Here is an 18,933-nt window from a genome sequence, read left to right as displayed (position 1 = left end):
AACATCCTTCACCTTATCTGTAGCCTCCTTCACTTTATCTGTAGCAGGAGATTGAGCCCAGAGTTCATAACCAGAGCTTCAGAGGAGGAAATTTTGTGCAGTTTTATTGCTTTTTTTTATTTGTTTGTTTTTTTTTGTTTTTTTTTGGTTTTTTCGAGACAGGGTTTCTCTGTGTAGCTTTGCGCCTTTTCCTGGAACTCACTTGGTAGCCCAGGCTGGCCTCGAACTCACAGAGATCCGCTTGGCTCTGCCTCCCGAGTGCTGGGATTAAAGGCGTGCGCCACCACCGCCCGGCTATTTGTTTTTTTGAAACAAGGTTTCTCTGTGTAGTTTTGGTGCCTGTCCTGGATCTCGCTCTGTAGACCAGGCTGGCCTCGAACTCACAGAGATCCGCCTGGTTCTGCCTCCTGAGTGCCGGATTAAAGGCGTGCGCCACCACTGCTTGGCCATGTTTTATTGCTTTTTTATTTATTTGTTTTCTGGGAAGAGGAACCCCACAGGCCTGCAACTGGAGTTTAACTGGAGGCCTCTGTGGGCCCTGACTAGTCTCCCTGCCGTGGAAAGGGCTTGGAGTTAGGGGAGCAGGCAAGCAGTTGGAGGAGGCTGGGCAGTGCCAGCTTCCAGGGATAAGCACAGGGCCTAGAAGTTTGAGGTCAGACAGGGATGCTGTCCCTGTCCCTACCTCTACAAGCCTCACCTTCCACAGTGCCAGGACTAGCAGGGCCAGCAGCAAGAGGCCTCCCAGAGAACTGCCCACGATGATCCAGATGGGGACCTGCCAGTCTTCCTGCTTGGAAATCTCAAACGTGACCTGCAAGGGGAGGGGGCCAGGCAATACTGTTACAACTGCAGGGCTGGGGCAGGCCAGAGCAGGAGGTGGCATGCCTGCAGAGGGAGCTGTATCAGTTCCTTTGGGAATGTAGGGAGGGACAGGTGGGGGAGCTGGCCAAGGTCTCCGGACAGCCAGCTCTGCACAGCGGATGGCTAACGGGGTGAATGGTCGCCATGAACCATGCTTCCTTTGGCACCAGCTGTCTGCTCCCTGGGTTCTCCTACACACGAGCTGCTCTTGGTTAGCTCTCCTGGCTGCTCCTCGTTTCCCAGTGTTGGTCTGTTGCATGTGTGGTTTCTGAGCCCCAGGGTCACTTGGGGAACTCAGGGTTGTGTTCAGGAAGCGGGGGAAGCTGTTCGAATTGTCCCTTCCTTCCTTCCTTCCTTCCTTCCTTCCTTCCTTCCTTCCTTCCTTCCTCCCTTCCCTCCTTCTCTTCTTTTTTTTTTTTTGAGGCAGGGTCAAACTGACCTTAAACTTGCTATGTAGCCAAGGATGACCTTGAACTACCTTCTAAAATATAAACATTTAAAACATTTTAATTAAAATTACATTTTCCCTCTCCCTTCCTCCATCTACTCCCTCCTCTGTACCTGTCTTGCTCTCTTTTGGAGTCACGGACCCTTTTTCTCTAGTTTTAATTGTTGAGGTGCTATTTAAACATTATTTGTTGGGGGGCGGTGTGAGTGTACACACAACGGTGTGTGTGTGTCACAGCCAGAGGCTGACATCAGATGTCATCTTCGCTCACTCTCCACCAGAACAGTTTCTGAGACAGGGTCTCTCACTGGCCTGGAGCTGGCTGACTTGGCTAGACTGCAGGCCCAGCCAGCACCAGGGAGCCTCCAGTCTGCCTCCCAGGCACGGCTTCACATGTGTGCTCTGAGTGCTGCTCTCCATGGGAACTGAACTCTGGTCTCCAGGCTTGTGTGGCAAACATTTCACAAACAGAGGCATCTCCCTCTCCCCAGACCTTGACTTCCTGATCCTTCTGCCCCCAGCTCCCAGGTTCTGGCATTACAGGTGTGACCCACCACCACTCTTGATTGGTGTGGTCCCGAGGGCTGAAGCCACGGCTTTGTGTATACCAGGCAAGTATTTCACCAACTGAGCTACGCACCAAGCTCTCAGTTGCTTTTAAGCTTAGATGAAGAAAAAAAAAAGAAATGAATCGGGACCCGGTGGTGCATGCCTTTACCCCACCACTTGGGAGGCTTAGGCAGCTAGATCTCTGTGAGTTCGAGGCCAGTGTGGTGTTTACATATTGAGTTCCAACGCAGCCAGGACTACATAGAACCTGTCTCAAAAAAAAAAAAAAAAAAAAAAAAAAAAAAAAAAAAAAAAAAAAGAAAGAAAAGAAAAGAAAAAGGTAGAAGAAGACAGCAGGCTGGAGAGATGATTGCTGAAAATGCATGCATGCTGCTCTTGTGGAGGACCTGAGTTTGCTTCCTAGCACCCACTTTGGGCAGGTCACAACCACTTCTAGCTTCTGTGAGCACTTTTACACGTGTGCAAACATGCACACACACACACATACATACACATTTTTTTTTGTTTTTTTGTTTTTTTTTTTTGAGACAGGGTTTCTCTGTGTAGCCTTGGCTATCCTGGATCTCACTCTGTAGCCCAGGCTGACCTTGAACTCACAGAGATCTGCTTCTGCCTCCCAAGTGCTGAGATTAAAGGGGTGCACCACCACTGCCTGGCATACATACATATTTTTAAACAGTAAAATAAATGTTAAAAAATAAACACAGCTCATCCTGGATTATTTCCATTTCTCTTCAGACCAAAAGTTATAAAGAAATAATTACTTTTTTTTTCAAATGAAGAAGGAGCTTCAAGGGTACCATTGGTGCCATGGGAGCCTCTGTGACCTGGTGAACTTGCCCAGCCCTGGGTGGCAGTCACTGTGTTTGTGTCCTTGCTCTGACTTGTGTCTTCCTCTGCACTGTCCCCCAGGTTCTGGACATACCTGTCGCTCTGACTGCTAAGCCCTCACCTCCAGACCGGTTTCCACCACCTCTTTCTTAGCAGCCAGTGGCAGCCCCGTCATTGTTGGCCTCTTTTCACACCCCACGGGGCCATCAGCAAACCTTCTACCTCGGAAACACCCAGAGTGTGGCCACCCCACCTGACCTCAGCTTGCAGCATGAGGGACTCTTTCACTTGAGTGACAGAGTGACCCCTACTCAGCACCTCACAACTTCTCATCTCATTTAGAGGGAAGTGGTCCTTATCCTATTTTGCTGACCTCATCAGTTGCCCTGCACTCTGTCCCAGCCCTCTACCCATGGCCTCCTTCCTCATGCTTGTACATGCTGCCATGGCGCTGTTCCCTCTGCCCTTGAGTGACTGGCTCCCCCAGATATCGATGCATGTTTCCATCTCCCCATGCCTGGAAGGCTGCACCTGACTGAAACTGAGTCTGGTGCCAAGGCCGTTCCCCGTCCCCCCCACCCCCACCCCAACCTTGCCTGTCTGTTAGCTGGCATCTCCTGAGAGGTGTAGGTTAGGGGACACTAGCCTTCAGCTTAGAACGGCATTTCTCAGATATGGCCAGTGGAGGGCAGCAGAGGCCCATGCCCAGCTGCTCTAGTTCCTGGTTTTTCTCAAGGATCAACTTGTTTAGAACAGCAGCTGTCTCCCAGTCTCACCTCTTTTTCTCTACCTTGAAGTCAAGGTCATCCAGGCTTCTGTGGTTTTGCCTTCTTAAAAAGGAGCATGGAAACCTCCACCTCAGCCTCCACCCCCACCCCTGCCACACACCCACTGCTGCTTGTACTTCCTTTGAGCTGAGGCTCCAGGCTAGGGGAGGCAAAGGTGGGATGCTAGTCCTGACTTCACCATGTCCAAGACAGCCTCATTAGGGGACCACCCTTAGGCACACGGGTGTGGGTGTCCAGTCTCAGTGTCCTCTCTGTGTGAGACACACAGGTTCCTTTTATCCTTCCCCGTGGAACGGCACAAAGCACAGAGCCTGGTGCACCAAGACACTGTGTGAATGCCTGTGTCTGCCCTCTGCCGGTCTGTGTGTGTGCGCGCGCGCGTGCACTTTTTGAGGCACTCTCTCATTGGCCTGGAGCTAGGCTAGCTGGTGACCAAGCCCAAGGACCCGTCTTCGTCTCCTGAATGCCAGGATTACAAACGGCCGCGCCCGGCTTCCTTCTGTGGGTTTGGAGTGTGGAATTCAGGTCCTCACGCTTGCACAGCATGCACTTTGCTGGCTGAGCCATCTCCCCAGCCCCCATCTTGGTTCCCCCCCTCTTCTCCGAGGGGAGGACTCCCTGGGGCTTACCTGGCGGCTGGGGTCCTCCCCTCGGAAGATGAAGGGGCTGTGGAACTGCCTCTGCAAAGCTGCATTGACTGTGATCTTCATAGATCTGTACTTGAGCTGCACAAACCAGGCTTCCTCAGAGATGGCCCTGGGAGGGCAGCCCCAGGTGGGAGCCTCCCCACAGCCACCTCTTCCTTTCCCTCCAGCCCTGCTGAAGGGGTCTAACTTACTGCTTTCAGAGACTTCAGCCACAGGTTCCCCATCAGGTAGAAGCTGATTTCCTGGTTGGGGGCCAGTCTCACGTTGCAGATGATGGAGACCACGTCGGAATTGCTGTGGTTCTGGAAGAGAGTTGTTGGGAGTGAGCAGGGGGCTGTGGGGACAGAGCCTGTGACCTGGAATTTGAGCAGGAGCTTGGGTCATCAGACAGACCCCAGGCTGGAACAACTGGGGGTGAAGCAGATGGCAGGGACAAGGATAGAGATGTATGTGGGGACAGAAGGGACACCTAGGGACAGACCGAGGAGCTGTATTTGAAGTTCCCTTTGAAGTTGTGCATAATGACCAGTGAACCCTGGGGCCCACATGGTGGGAAGAGAGAAGTGACTCCTGCAAGTTGTCCTCTGACCTCCACATGGGTACCATAGCGCGCGCACGCGCACACACACACACACACGCACACACACACACACACACACACACACACAAATGAAAGAATGGATGTGAAAAAAACTTTAAGTGCTTCTCGTAAGGAATTTGTTTGGATAAATAGATAACTCACTGAGCAAAGCTGCTGAGCACATCTAGGAATTCAGAAAGCCCCCTCTCCCATATTCAGGATATTCCTGTTTTGCCCAGCTGATCCCCCTGCCAGAGCCTGCCCAGTACTAATACTACAGGAAGGTGCCATCATATCCTAGCACATGTGGTGCTAGGGATCGAGTCCAGGGCTCCATGTATCACATTCAGCTTAATAAACTGTTTTTCACACCAGGTGTGGTGGCTCATGCCTTTAATCCCAGCACTTGGGAGACAGAGGCAGGCAGATCTCTGTGAGTTCGAGGCCAGCTTGGTCTACATAGTGAGTACCAGGACAGCCTGAGCTACACAGTGAGACCTTGTCTCAAAAAGAGAATGTTTTCCCACTAGCATATATTATTACATATTACACTGACCTTTACATACATGCACACAATGTATTTGGATCATATTCACTCCATGTTACCCCCTCTTGCCCTCTTAACACTCCTGCTAACTCCTTCCCAACTCCAGGCCAAGAAACTATTTTTAAATTACATTTTAAAGTGTGTGTGTGTGTGTGTGTGTGTGTGTGTGTGTGTGTGTGTGTGTGTATGTGTGTTCCAGGGATGGAACTCAAGTTGTCAGCTTGGTGGCACGGTCCTTTACCCCTGGGCCATATCACTGATGGCTACTCACTCCTCAGTAACTCTTATTGACACACACTTGGCCAAGAGAGAAGCCCCTGGAATGGTGGGGGCACTCTAGCCACTCTCCTTGGCTCCTAGTGTGGAGACACTCACCCTCTGTGGGGCACGGCTCAGGTCTTCCTCCGTTGGGGCACTCCGGTACTCCGTGCTGTTCCCCCAGATGTTACAGGACGTGTTGACCTGTGACACATATACAGTTCTGAACCTCACCCAAGCTCTGCTTTTTCTCCCTCCACCCAGAGAGGCCCAGTGCCCTGGGAGCACCTAGATGGTGAGGGAGTTGCTTAGGCGTGTGTGCATTTCCTTCTCTCTTTCTCTCAAGCTACCTGGTCGGTGAAGAATTCCCTCAGCATCAGCAGGCGATTGCCACCCCTGGTGGCAATGGGCACAGTGATCTTCATCATCACCCCGTGGATGGGGAAGAAGCCCAGGTTCTGCACCTGCAGCCAGAGGAGAGTCAGCACATGAGCAGTTGAGGGATAGGGACCAGTCAGCCCTGAGGACATGCCTCAGCAGGCTCTGGGTATTAGTACCATAGAAGCAAGACAGTACGGACAGGATGGGTTCTGGGACCCTGGAATATGCTTAGTGGGCCCTGAGCCTGGAGATCAAGGAAGAACCTCTGCTGCACGGAGTCCTCTTGGCCAGAGGGGACTTGGTGGATACTAAAAGTGGAGATGATGTGGTCACTAATCAGGGGAGGATGTCAAACTGAGTGTGTGTTGTCTACCTGGCGGGAACACATTCGAGGGGCTTCAAGCTGGGCTTTGGGGGCTGAGAGGCTGGTAGGTGGCCCTGGGCTTCCCCTGGATCAGCTCTGTGGCCTTGAGCAAGGTAAGCCATGTGGGTGTTGGGGTGCAGCCCAGTTTTCAGTCATCAACCTATTCCACCCCTCACACAACTTCAGAGAAGCTGACACTCATTTGTGGGGTGAGGGAACCCCGGGTCCTCTGAGGCAGAGGCTGTTCCATGGCTTCCTAACTCTCTGTGACAGAGGCAAGATCAAAAGCCCCCCTTCCCAGCTTGCCTCACAGCTAAACACCGTGTTATGGACATAAGAGGTAACTGCAGATATGAAATGAAGCTGCTGCTTTTTTGATTTTTCAAGACAGGGTTTCTTTGTGTAGCCCTGGCTGTCCTAGAACTCGTTCTGTAGACCAGGCTGGCCTCACCTCAGAAATCTGCCTGCCTCTGCCTCCAGAGTGCTGGGATTAAAGGTGTGTGCCACCACCACCCTGCTCAAGGAAGCTTTTTAGCAGGAAGGGACGTGCTTCTCTCCTCTTCCTTACAGCCTGGGCCTAAAGTGTGACAGGTGAAGCTGCAGCCATCTTGGGCTGGGAGGTGAGGCTGACCATCTCATGTCTGGGATGTTGTTAGATCCTGAATGACTCTGGAAAGCCATCAACTCTTTCTGAAGGAAAGTAAGCCTTGGCATGTTTAAACTGCTGTTCTTGATATTTAAAATCTTTTCGGTACACCCTAATCTCTCCCCCTAGGCCAGTCTGGATGTCTTTCACATGAGGGTGAAGCCCAGAGATGGGAAGTAACCTTCTACAAGCTGTACAGTAAGCCAGTGGCAGAGCTGAGGCTGAGCCCCAGGATCTGCAATGATTCCAGATTCTTCCCTTCCAACTGGGGTGCGGGGTGCTCAGTCCTGCCCTTCACTCCCAGGTGCCCTCCAGCCTTACCTTGAAAACACAGTTGAAGGAAGGCCCAATGCCATCATATCTCTCCAGGGAGCTGTTGGCCTTGACCTCATAGTGGCTCAGGCTGCTGCTCCTGCAGACAAAGGAAAAACCGTGCGTGGGTAGTCAATGCTGACCAGATGCCGACAGGTAGCTGGAGAGAGGCAGGCAAGTGGCCACTTCTTGGGACCTCGTGTCTTAGGTGGCCGCTAGGGGCGCTGTGTTGAGAAGAGTTCATAGGCTTGGAGGAAATGAGTGCTCAGGGCAGACAGCTGTCTGCCGTGTGGGTGGGCATGAGTCTGAGAGTCCCAGGTTGGGCACCCTGGCCTGGCCTCTCTGTCCATGGCAGGGCTTCTTTGAAACCTTACCCCCTGAGTGCCCTCCCACCCCGTGTTTCTGTTATGCCCTCTTTTCTCTGTTGGTGGTGCCTGAGGACTTCCCAGTGGACAGGGGCTGCTTAGGGGGGTGTAGACTCTGCCCGGTACCCTCTAAGAGGGGAGGAAGATCGGGCACAGTGTGGTCTGGGGCCCGAGTTCCTCCTCAGTGACAAGTGATGTTGAGAATTGCTGGTGCAGTGGTAACAAGAACAGATTGACTCCCTTTCTCCTTCCTCCCTCTCTCCCTTCCTTTCTTTTTTTTGTTAGAGACAGAGAGTCTCATGTAGCACAGGCTGGCTCACTATAGGATACCCTGAACTTCTGATCTTCCTGCCTCTACCTCTGGTATTCTGGGATCCGAGTGATGGGATTATGGGTATATCTGATTTATGTGGTGCTGTAGGTGGAGTGGGGGATTATGGGTATATCTGATTTATGTGGTGCTGTAGGTGGAGTGGGGGATTATGGGTATATCTGATTTATGTGGTGCTGTAGGTGGAATGGGGGATTATGGGTATATCTGATTTATGGGGTGCTGTAGGTGGGATGGGGATTTATGCACACTTGACCAGCACTCTAGTAGCTGAGCTACAACCCTAGACTGACTCTACAGGTCTCTTGTTTCCAATGCTGTGCTATATACTCCAGGCTAACTAGCCCTCAGGTTTCTAGATGAGTCTCCTGTCTCTGCCCCTAGGAATTGAGCTCGGGTTCCTAAGCTTACGCAGTACTTTTACCCAATGAGCCATTTCACTGGCCCCACAAAAGAAGATTTATTTTGAATTATGTGTACATATGTGTCTGTGTGTGGGTCCATGAATGCAGTGCCTACAGAATTCAGAAGAGGTGTCATATACCCTGGGACCAGAGCTACCAGTGTGGTTGGGAGCCATCTGATGTGGGTGCTGGAAACTGAACACGGGTCCTCTGGAAGCCATCTCTCCAGCCTGCCACACTGACTTTGAAGAGTTCCGTCTTTCACTTCTCCCCCAGCCTTGTGTGCTGGGGGACTTCCTCTTGCCCACCTCCATGCTTGTCCCTGCTAGCTCAGACCCCACCCTCCCTCCCTCCCCCAGAGGCAGCATATCTAACTCACCTGGTAAAGAGGACGTCTGCTTCATATTTGAGGTGGAAGTGAAGGAGGGCCATGTTGTCATCTGTGGTGCTGTCCTGTTCGTGACTGTCACTACAAGGGGAGTGGGGATCAGAGAGGACACTGGCACAGGGACTCTAGAAACTGACGGGAGGAAGTGCTGGCTTCTCAGGCTGCTGAGTTATGATCAGGCCGTCAAGGGAAGCCGAGGTGTCTCCTAGAGCGTGGGCCAGTAGGCAGCAATGGGTGCCAGCCCTCTCTGGTAGTTCATGGTCACCCCCTGGCTGTGCCACCTTCTTGATGCGCCTCCCCAGCTGCTGTGCTGAAGATGACAAGGGACTTGGGACCGGGAGAGAGATGAGCCTTGAGGAAAGCCACCCACTCTGCCCTGGGAAGAACAGTGGGGTTTACTTCGGGGAGCTCACAGATCCCTGATGGCACAGGGTGCAGCTCCCTCAAGATAATGGGTGATTATGCCAGGGGAAACTAAAGGGTGCTGCTCAGAGGCCCCTGGAGGGAGCATGGTCCAAGGAACTTCCACCTAACAGTGAGTGCTTGAACACCGGGGAAGGAACCCACAGAGGTTAAACCCCAAGATTTCAGCTTGTACGTGAGATAAGTTCTACTCTCCAGTTCTTCTGGGGCTAGAAAAGGAGTCCTCAGAAATACACTGACATCTATGTCCCTTCTTGTCCATTCCTGGTTCACAAATGCCCAGGAACATTGCTGTGTAAGTGTGCTCACTCTTGGTGAGAAGAGGCGCCAACATACAAAAACACTTCACAAACTCCGTCGGGTGTTGGTGAGGAGTCTATGGACATGTGGGCTTTGGTTAAGCATAGCCAGTGGGCAGCACAGGCTGGGGAGGGATGTCCCCAGCCTGCCTGTGATGGGGCAAAGCCACTGATGTTGGGTTTGCCTCAAGGTCTTTCTTTCTTTCTTCCTTCCTTCCTTTCTTTCTTTTTTTTTATTTTTATATTTATTTATTAATTTATTTATTTATTTATTTTTTTTTTTTCAAGACAGGGTTCCTCTGTGTAGTTTTGGAGCCTGTCCTGGATCTCGCTCTGTAGATCAGGCTGGCCTCGAACTCACAGAGATCCACCTGGCTCTGTCTCCCGAGTGCTGGGATTAAAGATGTGTGCCACCACTGCCTGGCTCAAGGTTTTACTTAGCTGAGGATTTTGGCTGCTCGAGGCTTCCAACCACCTAGAAGCCAGCCTGTCCTCACTTCTTTCCTCTCTACTCTCACAGAGGTGACTCATGAGAAAGGAATCAGTTTCCCTGCTGGTCTAGGAAGGTTCACCCACCAACTTGGAACAGGCCACCTCCAGGAAACCTGAGGGACAGACAGACAGACCCACATAGAGGAAGAAAAGTTCTCTTAAAAATGGAGAAATGTCCAAGGAGACATTTCTTGTGTGATGGTTTGTACTGAAGCACTCGGGTGGAGAATCACCTCTGGTCCTGGCTGTGAGGGGTTGTTTAGACTGGCTTAACTGAGGTGGAACACCCACCCTGAATGTGGGCAGCACCATCCCCTGGGCTGGGCTTTCTGACTGAATCAAAAGGAGAATTCGATCTGAGTCCAGGATTCTCCTCTCTCTGCTTCCCGGATGCAGATGCACTGTGCGCCAGCTCCCCCAAGCCCCAGCCGGCATGCCTTCCCCACCATGATGGACTGTGTCCTCAGACTGGGAACCCAGACAAACCCCTCTTCCCTGTAATTCCTGTGTCATGTTTTGTTACAGTGATGAGAAAAGTAACTGAAACCGAGAGAGGGCTCAGCTTGGGTCAGGGAACAGGTTTGACAGTGGGATACTGTGGGCACAGTGAGGGAGGGCAGCTGACCTGCCGGCACCCAGCCGGATCTGAAGATGGTGCAGGAACACGGACTTGCTGAACTCGAAGTCTAGACGGAAAGCCACCTGTGGAGAAGTGGGCCTGAGTGGGGGGCACTGGAGTGTGCTGGCTCTGGCCTGCCTTTGACTACCTCAGAACCCTGCAGAGAATGGCTGGAGGAGGGATAGGGCTGTAGAATAAGTGAATTGGGGCCACCACAGGTGCAAAGACAGCAGCTCCCCCATAGAGGTGTCCCTCCCCCCACTTTTATTTTTTGAGACAGAGGGTTATATAGCCCAGGCTGGCTTCAAACTTGCTGTGTGACCAAAAATAGATGTTAACTCCTAATCTTCTGTCTCCACCTCACGAGTGCTGGGGTTACAGGGCTTCAGGCATGCTAGGCAAGCACTCTACCAACTGAGCCCCAGCCCCAGCAAGAAACTAATACTTAGAACCCCCCACGAGCCTCCCCCTGCTCCCCAGGCCTCTGTGTGTTCCCTGCTCTCTGGGTCCCAGTTCCTGCCACTCCCTGCTGGCCCCCGGCCCCCACCTTGGCCTTGGCCCTGAAGAACGGGTAGCTGACGTTGCAGACTTTCTTATGCAGCCGCCTCTCCTCGGTCACACACTCAATGCTGATGTCTGACTCGTCCTGGGGTGGGCAAGGCAGTGAGAATCCGTCAGGCTCCAGTCCCGGGCCTGGAGCTCACTGCATGCTCTCTGCAGCCAGCCCCTCACCCCACCCCAGAGATCACCCAGCCCCTGGCCACGGACACCTGGAATGCTGCTTTCTGACTGCCTGAACCATGGAGGGCCCTTGAGGCTGAGGCCAGGTATAGCTGGTTCAGACTAAAGGCCCAGAGGAGCTCTCAAAGCTACCTATGTACAGACCACCACTGAGGACCCCCAGAGGAGGGACAGGACACAGCTCTGTCAATACCACCTTTACTCCTCGGCCCTTCCTTGGTCTCGGACGGTTGGCCCTACCTTCTGGATGAGGCTGGCAAACTGCAGGTTTTCCGACTGTGAGATGTTGAGGACCGTGCTGTAGGCATTCTCTCCCCTGTTCTCCAGAGTGGCCTCCACCGCCACCCGGCGACGTGTGCTCTCTATGATGAAGACAGTGGTGTCGAAGGACAGCGTGTAGGTGGAGCAGTCCTGTGCAGTCTTCCTTAGCGCTCGCTGGCAGTACTCCCTGTGGGAAGAGGCCGCCGGCTATCAGGCAGGCAAGATGGAGGATGAGGGCTGGAGCTGAACCTCAGGACTGGCACGGAGACAGGGGAATGGGGCACCTGGCCAGCCTCTGCCTGTGGGAGCAGCCACGGAGAGAAGGAGGCGGATGGCGGGCCTGCAAAGAGCTGGTGTTTACAGCCTATGACCTGCACCAAAGCCCCCTGCTCTCCAGTCACAGGCTGTACCTGCTGTACCTGCCTCGGAACCCAGCTCTCTTATTTGACCTCACTAGTCACACGTGATCTTCTCACTTCCCTTTTGGCTTTGGCTACCAGGAAGCTCAGTGCTAAATCTTGATTACAGGTAGCATATTCCTTTATCCTTCTATCCTGTTTGGATGTGCAATTTCTATTGGCTGTCTGTATCCTGACATTTACATTTTATCTCATTGCATAAAAGTTAAACAAAAATTACTATAAGGTTTGTTTTGAAAGTTGAAAATGAGCTTATAAGCTGGGCAGTGGTGGCTCATACCTTTGATCTCAGCACTCGGGAGGCAGAGCCAGGGGGATCTCTGTGAGTTTGAGGACAGCCTGGTCTACAGAGCAAGTTCTAGGACAGCCAAGACTACACCGAGAAACCCTGTCTCAAAAAAAAAAAAAAAAAAGCTCATGGACATCGCACCCTACTTTACCCGTGTGCGAGTCTGTTTCCCCCAGGGGATTGTGGGTACTGTGTTTGGCCATGCCATGTGGAGGGCAGAGGACAATATGAGAGTTGGTTCTCTTCTTTTGCCATGTAGGTCCAGGGGTCAAACTTGGATCATCAGAGGCAAGCGCATTTACCCATAAGCCTTCTCACCAGCACCCCCTTAGAATCTTTCCCTTAGAGGGACTAGAAAGCCCTGGTGGTCGGTCAGCTGGGGAACTCCATGCCTTACCAGGGTCTGGGGTTAGAGGACAAGACCAGAACTCTGGTTCATCTGTCTCCACCTTCTCTATCTTGTTCATTTGTTCTTTGCTTGTTTGTTTTTAAATTTACTTATTACATGTGCACACGTATTCCCCCTGCATGTATATCTGCAGACCGTGTGTATGCCTGGTGCCCATGGAGGCCAGAAGATGGCATCACAGGCCTTGGAACTGGAGTCACAGATGTTTGAACTGGGTCCTCTGAAAGACCCAGTTCTTAATCATTCTTAACCACTGAGCCATCTGTCCAGTCCTGGTTTTTTTGTTTTTTGTTTTTTTTTTTTTTGACAAGGTCTCTTCTCATTCTGGCTGGCCTGGGACTCACAGGTACCTGCTTGTCTCTGCCTCTCAAGTACTGGGGTTAAAGGTGTGAGCTACCACACCTGAGCTCTCCTCCCCACTCTCTGAGCAGGTCTCAGGTAGCCCAGACTGGCCCTGAGGTCATTGGGTAGCCAAGAATGCCTTGGATTTCTGACCACTCTCCTGAGTGCTGTCACCAGGTATGGGCCGCCATGTGTACTTGATGCTGTGTTAGGGCTTTGTGCATGCTAGGCAAGCACACTCACCCACTGAGCTCCAGCCCTAGCTCCCTGGCTTCACTTCCTATCTGTTTAGCAGCTTGGGCTCCAGTGGAGGAGTTCCATCCTCTAAGAAGCTGGAGAGGTTAGCGTAGATTATTGATGCTCATTTCAACAGAGCAACTGAGGCCCGCAGAGAGGGAGAGGACTTGCTTGAGGTCACAAGGGAGTTAGAGGCTCAGGCTCTATCTATCTAAAAGCAGTTGCACTGGGACAATCCAGCCCTGAGGAGCTCCAGGCCACCAGCAGAGAGGGGTTAAGGTGTGTGAGGCAAGGAGCCACTCACATGGCGGTGGGCAGGTCACTCCGAGCATCCAGGACAAGGTCAGGGACACAGTGCTCATCCTCATTACAGCCGTTCCAGAAGGGCACCTGCAGAGAGAGCCAGTGCGGGTGACTGGAGAGGGAACCATGGCCTCCAACCCTGGAATCTAGAGCCCCCAGCCTTTGTCTCTCCACACCAGACGGGGCTCGGCCTGCCTTGCCATCCCCCAACACACCTCCTTGCTGACTCCTTCCCCCCTGCATAGACCCTCCCTGCTCTAAGAGCGAGCACTCAGCCAGGCTGGCCGCACAGGCTCCCTCTCCCAGCAGCACAGTTCCAGTCAACAGAAACTGCCCATCTGTTGTGTGTAAGGCGCTGGAGATGTAGGCTGAGAACGACACAGCACCTGCTCTCGCGTGGGGATGACGGACGTGAACGGGCAGCTATAGTGTGCAATGCGCAAAAAAAGCAGAAGCATGAGGACCAGAAGAGGCAGAGGGAGGACTGGCTCTTTGGGCCTGTCTCTGTTCAGGGAAATTTTCAAGGCGGTGACAATGGGTGAGAGTTCTAAAGCACGGCCAGGCAAGCTGGATGCACCAGCGGGCCGGGAAGTCCAAGAGCAAGCTGGAAGTACAGAGGTCCTGAGGCTGAATGCAGGAAATGACTCCATAGTTCAGCACTGTGTAGAGAGAGGCCAGGCAGAGGACAGGAAGAAATAAACAGCCATCAGTTCCCACAAGGCTTTGGGTCATTCAAAGCCTTGGACCTGAAGAGTCAGCAAGCACTCTGGCGTGGGAGGGCCCTGCTGGACTAGCATGCTAAGGGAGGTAGGTGGATGGGCTGGGAGGGGCCAGGCTAGAGGCAGAGAGACCTGGGGAACTGGCTGTAACACTCAGGGGGGATGAGGATGGCATAGGCTTGCCTAAGGTCTCAGAGGTGGGGTTATTAGGTCCTAGAAGCTCTTGGGGCCGAGGGAGGGTCCCGGAGTGTTACCTGATTCTTTTTCACATTCTGCAAGGTAGACAGCACCATCCATTCAGAACCCTAAGATATAGTTCAGGAGCTTGGCTTGGGGAGTGTGCCCTGTGGCTCATCGACAGCACAGCTCAGTAGAAGCTGGGTGCTGAATCCTAGCTCAGTGACAGTCATGGCCATCGGCCATCGGCAGGGATGCAGTCTTGACTGGGAAGGGGTCGGAGGTGGGGTGGGGTGGGGGGAGACAGGAGACCTGGTCTCATTCTCAAAAGACAGACTGGGCCCTCGGTTTGGACACATTGTTAGAGGGACCCAGTCTATACGAAGACACTGTATACTCTTCACTAAGCCTGGGCTGGGGTCCTGGTGGTTCAAGTCTCCAGCCAGCCATTCAGGAGGCTCACAGAAAACAGCCAGTCCTCAGAAGTTCCAGCCAGGTGATGGAGAGGGATGGCTACTGCACTCAGTGTTACAAACTGGCTCGACCCAGGGTCTCGTGTAGTCTAGGCTGGCCTGGAATTTGCTATGTAGCTGACAATGACCTTGAACTTCTGATCTTTCACCTCCTGAGTGCTGGGATTGCAGGCATGTGCTGGAGAGGGAACTTAGGGCATTGAGCATGCTAAGCAAGCTCCCTGCCATATAAGTCACATTCCCCAGCCCCTCATCTCCCCATGAACTGGGTGTGGAGGTGCACACCTGCAACCCTAGAACTCAGGTGGTGCCGACGACACACTCACGACTCTGGCTCTACCTACCCTTCACCTTTACCCTACTGTATCTCCCTCCCTCCTGGAAACACAGCCAGCTTTCCTGCCTTTAAAGCAGGTTCTTCCCAGCTCTGAACTCTGAGTCCCGACTCCTCTAAAGTCAAGCCCAAAGCTGCCTCCTGCAGGAAGTTCCCTGTCCACTCTCTGGGGTGGCTCAGGTCCTCCATCTCTACCTGGGATCAGGATCCTGGGGGCATCAGGGTCCTGGCCCGGGTGGCTGCACACGACTCCGCCTCACGGGCTTCATGAGTGAGCGCTGTGTACTCATTCATTCATTCCCTTGCTAAGCAGGCTTTGCAATTATGGTGTTAGGAAAGTCAGTGACTGGAAACAGCTTCCCCCGCCAGTGACTCACAAGAGGGACAAGGAGAGCAGACAGGCTTGGTGGGAGGCTGGGAGGGGCTGTGGGGGTGTGGGCAGGACAGTGGGACACTCTGCCGCTGGCCCGACAGCCCTATCCCGGTGCTGGAGAAATCCTAGCAAGCACTTTGAGGCTGCAGGCTGGCCTTCGCTTGAGTGCCTGGACTTCAGAAGCTCCAGGTTTCTGAGTGCTGAGATGTTATTATCCTCTTCCTAACTCTTTTTTTTGGTTTTTCGAGACAGGGTTTCTCTGTGTAGCTTTGCGCCTTTTCCTGGAACTCACTCTGTAGCCCAGGCTGGCCTCGAACTCACAGAGATCCGCCTGGCTCTGCCTCCCGAGTGCTGGGATTAAAGGCGTGCGCCGCCACCACCGCCCGGCTCTCTTCCTAACTCTTAGGGCCCAGTGTCTCCTTCTGTAAATCCTGCCTGCTCTCCTAGCCCACTTAGACAGAAATGAGGAGACCTTCTTGGGTGGACTTTCCAGGGAGCAAGCACCCCAAGTTATTAACAGGGGATCCTGGTGCTCCTAGAGCTGGAGGCTAGATGGTGCCGAGGGGCGGGGCCTCTGCCACTGGCAAAGAGGAAGCTTTCCTTTGAGATACTTAGTAGCAGGTAGGGAGAGTCCGTCACTGTTAGTCACTCAACAAACACAGAAGCAAGCTCACAGTGGCCGAGTCCTCTTCTGCAAATGAGGGAGCGAGAGCCAGAGGTCACAGATCTCTTCCGGGCCTCTGAATTTCCCCAGGAGCCTCAGAGCTTCCCTGGGCAGAGGCCATGGGAACCCCACAAAGGGGGCGCGGCCTGCCTTTGCTAGCTGTGGTTCTCTGAGGACAGGAGGCAGGAGGGTGAGGGAAGGACTCCTCTGTACTCATCACACTACGGGTGTGGAGGTGGGTGTGTTTGGCAGAGGCGCGGGGGACGCACCGACACTCTGAGTGTAGTGGGCCAGCCATGGTCTAGCATGGGGCCGTGGTCAGGGTCCTCTAGGGAGTACTCCACGGAGAAGGTCACTGGCTTCACGTAGTCGGCCGTGTCCTGTGAGGAGAGGAGGGCAGAGTTCAGAGAGGGGAGCGTACCTCTTCCTGGACCACAGCTCTAGACATAGAACTTCACCCCTCCAGGCTGGAGGAACGCAGCCCGTGGCCCTCAGAGTAAGCCACTTGGTGGACAGTGGTTCCTGTCAAGGTCTGCAGATGAAGTGTGTGCCAGGTAGGAAAGCGTATGCCACTTCGGTGTTTTGAAGTTTCACCACACTCCTGTTCACCCTTCAAAGCCCCAACTCTCCGTGGCTCAAATACGTTGGTCCTTGAGGAAGCCTGGCAGGCACCTCCCCGCTCCAGATCTGTTCCTGCGGCTTCTCCCATGGCGCTTAACTGTTCTTTCTGCTCTGTTTTGATTTTGCTTCACTCTATAGCCCAGGCTGGCCCCAAACACAATCTTCCTGCCTCAGGCTCCTGAGAACACAGGCATGTACTACCATGCCCAGCTAAAAATACACCTGTGTGCCTGACTTTCTTCCCCAGTAAGGAATAGTCTAGAAACTCTTAGCATGGCCCAACCATTGTGATATGGCCTTATAATGCTGAATGAATGAATGAATGAATGAATGAATGAATGAATGAATAACATGAGAGAACATGTGAACAAGGCAAGGAGATTTGGTTTGTCCTGACTATGGATGACAAATGACAGGTGCACTCCAAGATGTCTAAAAGCACCTGTGCCCTGGAGCTGTGGTCAGCACACTTGCTATTTCTGTATGGAGGGTTTCTCACTCAGTGATGGGCACCAGGCTGCCACCTCTCTTGGGATGCCACTGGCCCAGGTGCCCATGCCTCTGCCTGCCTTACCCAGTCTTCATCTCCAGCCTACCCTGCTCTTCTGACTTTCTAGGTCTGGGTGGTGGCCCACTCTCTCCTTCATATTCTCAAATGACCTCACTTCTCTGATTTCATCCCTTCTAGATGTGAACATCTGGGAAGGCAAGGATTTGTGGTACAGTGGGCGGTATAGCCATGAGGGCTTTTATCTAGGCCCTGAGGAGGGGTACTGGCCAAGGTTGGCCATACTGCTCTCCAGCTGTCCACTGAGGGCATGGACCTGGCCTGGCGCCAAGGGGGCTCTCACTTCCTACAGCTGTTCCTCCACCCTGTACCCTTCTTGTAGGGCTTAGGGTCTGCTCACAGGCTGCTGGGCTCACCAGGACGTGGAAGTTGATCCTTTGGCAGTGTTCCTGGCCAGAGGAGAGTAAAACAGCCCTGTTGGTGAACTGGTCTCCACCCTCGTCCAGATGTGCCCGTGGCATATACCGCCTCTCGTCCATGGTGGCATTGTACCTGATGCCTGGGAGAGAGGAGGGCAAGACCAAGCTGGGGCTTCATCCCCATCCTAGACTGTTCACTGTTTAACCTCTGGGCTGGCCTCATCCCTCACAGGCAGCTGGAAGCTAGAAGCTTCCATATTGGGAGCAAGAGATATATGGAGGAAGGAGCTGAGGAGGAGGAGGAAAAGTGTAAGAACAGCGGGAGGGAGGGAGGGAAGGAGGGAAGTGAGCCTGGCAAAGAGGAAAGGGATGGAGCGAGGCTGACCAATGTCCTCAGCCCTCCCTCCAACACCCTGCCTCACACCATCTGTCTGGGCCTTTAGGAGCGTCTCCTAGGGGCTGCTCATGCTAGGGGTGCTCCTCAGACCCATGTCTGTGTTCTGTGGCCTGAGGCCCACAGCCTCTCTCCTTTTAGCCTCCAGAAGTCTGACAGTCAGGAATGGCACAGTGCCTTCTGTCCCCCATGCAGCCCTCTGATGGCTGTAGTCTTGATTCTTCGTCATAGATAGAACTTCCAAGAAAAGTGCCCGGCCACCAGGCAGGGATGTGTCCTCATCCCCCCCTTTCTTCTTTGTCTGGTTTTGTGCCTCGTCACTGGAAGGGATGCTACCTGTGGTCTCTATTGCACCTGTCACTTCCAGGGCTGTGTGGTCCAAGAAGCAGGTACCTAAATCTAACCTGAGGTAAAAGGAGAGGACCCTTCCCAGGTCCATGCTCCTGTTGGGTGGCAGCTGTGGCCCACATGCCCAGCGCCTGGTTCCCAGCTCCCCACTGCTGGCTCCAGGTTGGCTCCCCAAGTCTACCTGACTGACTCCTGGCCTCCTCTCTGTAGTCTACTACCTGTCTTTTGCATCCCATTCAAAACACACCCGAGCGATGTTCTTCTGTCCCTGTTCGTCAGCTCTGCCCACTACCACTCCTGCTCTGCCAGGAATCCCTTGAAAGGAGAGATTCAGAGGAGAATCCAGAG

General features: G+C 53.2%; 1 protein-coding gene across 1 annotated transcript in view; it reads right to left on the bottom strand.

Moving 5' to 3' along the window:
* The window catches only part of Itga11 (integrin subunit alpha 11), a 103,559-nt gene that overhangs the window by 2,707 nt on the left and 81,919 nt on the right, over positions 1 to 18,933 (bottom strand). Inside the window, exons 17-29 of the mRNA XM_052763349.1 lie at positions 17,841 to 17,983; positions 16,565 to 16,675; positions 13,557 to 13,642; positions 11,536 to 11,743; positions 11,102 to 11,200; positions 10,561 to 10,637; positions 8,713 to 8,802; positions 7,243 to 7,333; positions 5,881 to 5,994; positions 5,648 to 5,734; positions 4,337 to 4,447; positions 4,128 to 4,223; positions 698 to 811 (exon numbers count right to left, since the gene is read on the bottom strand). Coding sequence (XP_052619309.1) covers positions 698 to 811; positions 4,128 to 4,223; positions 4,337 to 4,447; positions 5,648 to 5,734; positions 5,881 to 5,994; positions 7,243 to 7,333; positions 8,713 to 8,802; positions 10,561 to 10,637; positions 11,102 to 11,200; positions 11,536 to 11,743; positions 13,557 to 13,642; positions 16,565 to 16,675; positions 17,841 to 17,983 — 1,427 coding nt within the window. The remainder of the gene's footprint in view (positions 1 to 697; positions 812 to 4,127; positions 4,224 to 4,336; positions 4,448 to 5,647; positions 5,735 to 5,880; positions 5,995 to 7,242; positions 7,334 to 8,712; positions 8,803 to 10,560; positions 10,638 to 11,101; positions 11,201 to 11,535; positions 11,744 to 13,556; positions 13,643 to 16,564; positions 16,676 to 17,840; positions 17,984 to 18,933) is intronic.

This window comes from Peromyscus californicus, unplaced genomic scaffold (assembly GCF_007827085.1).
Source record: "Peromyscus californicus insignis strain IS unplaced genomic scaffold, ASM782708v3 Scaffold_11__1_contigs__length_118956290, whole genome shotgun sequence".
Lineage (NCBI taxonomy): Eukaryota > Metazoa > Chordata > Mammalia > Rodentia > Cricetidae > Peromyscus > Peromyscus californicus.
Note: the sequence above shows the minus strand (reverse complement) of the source record. Positions and strands in the feature narration are given on the sequence as shown.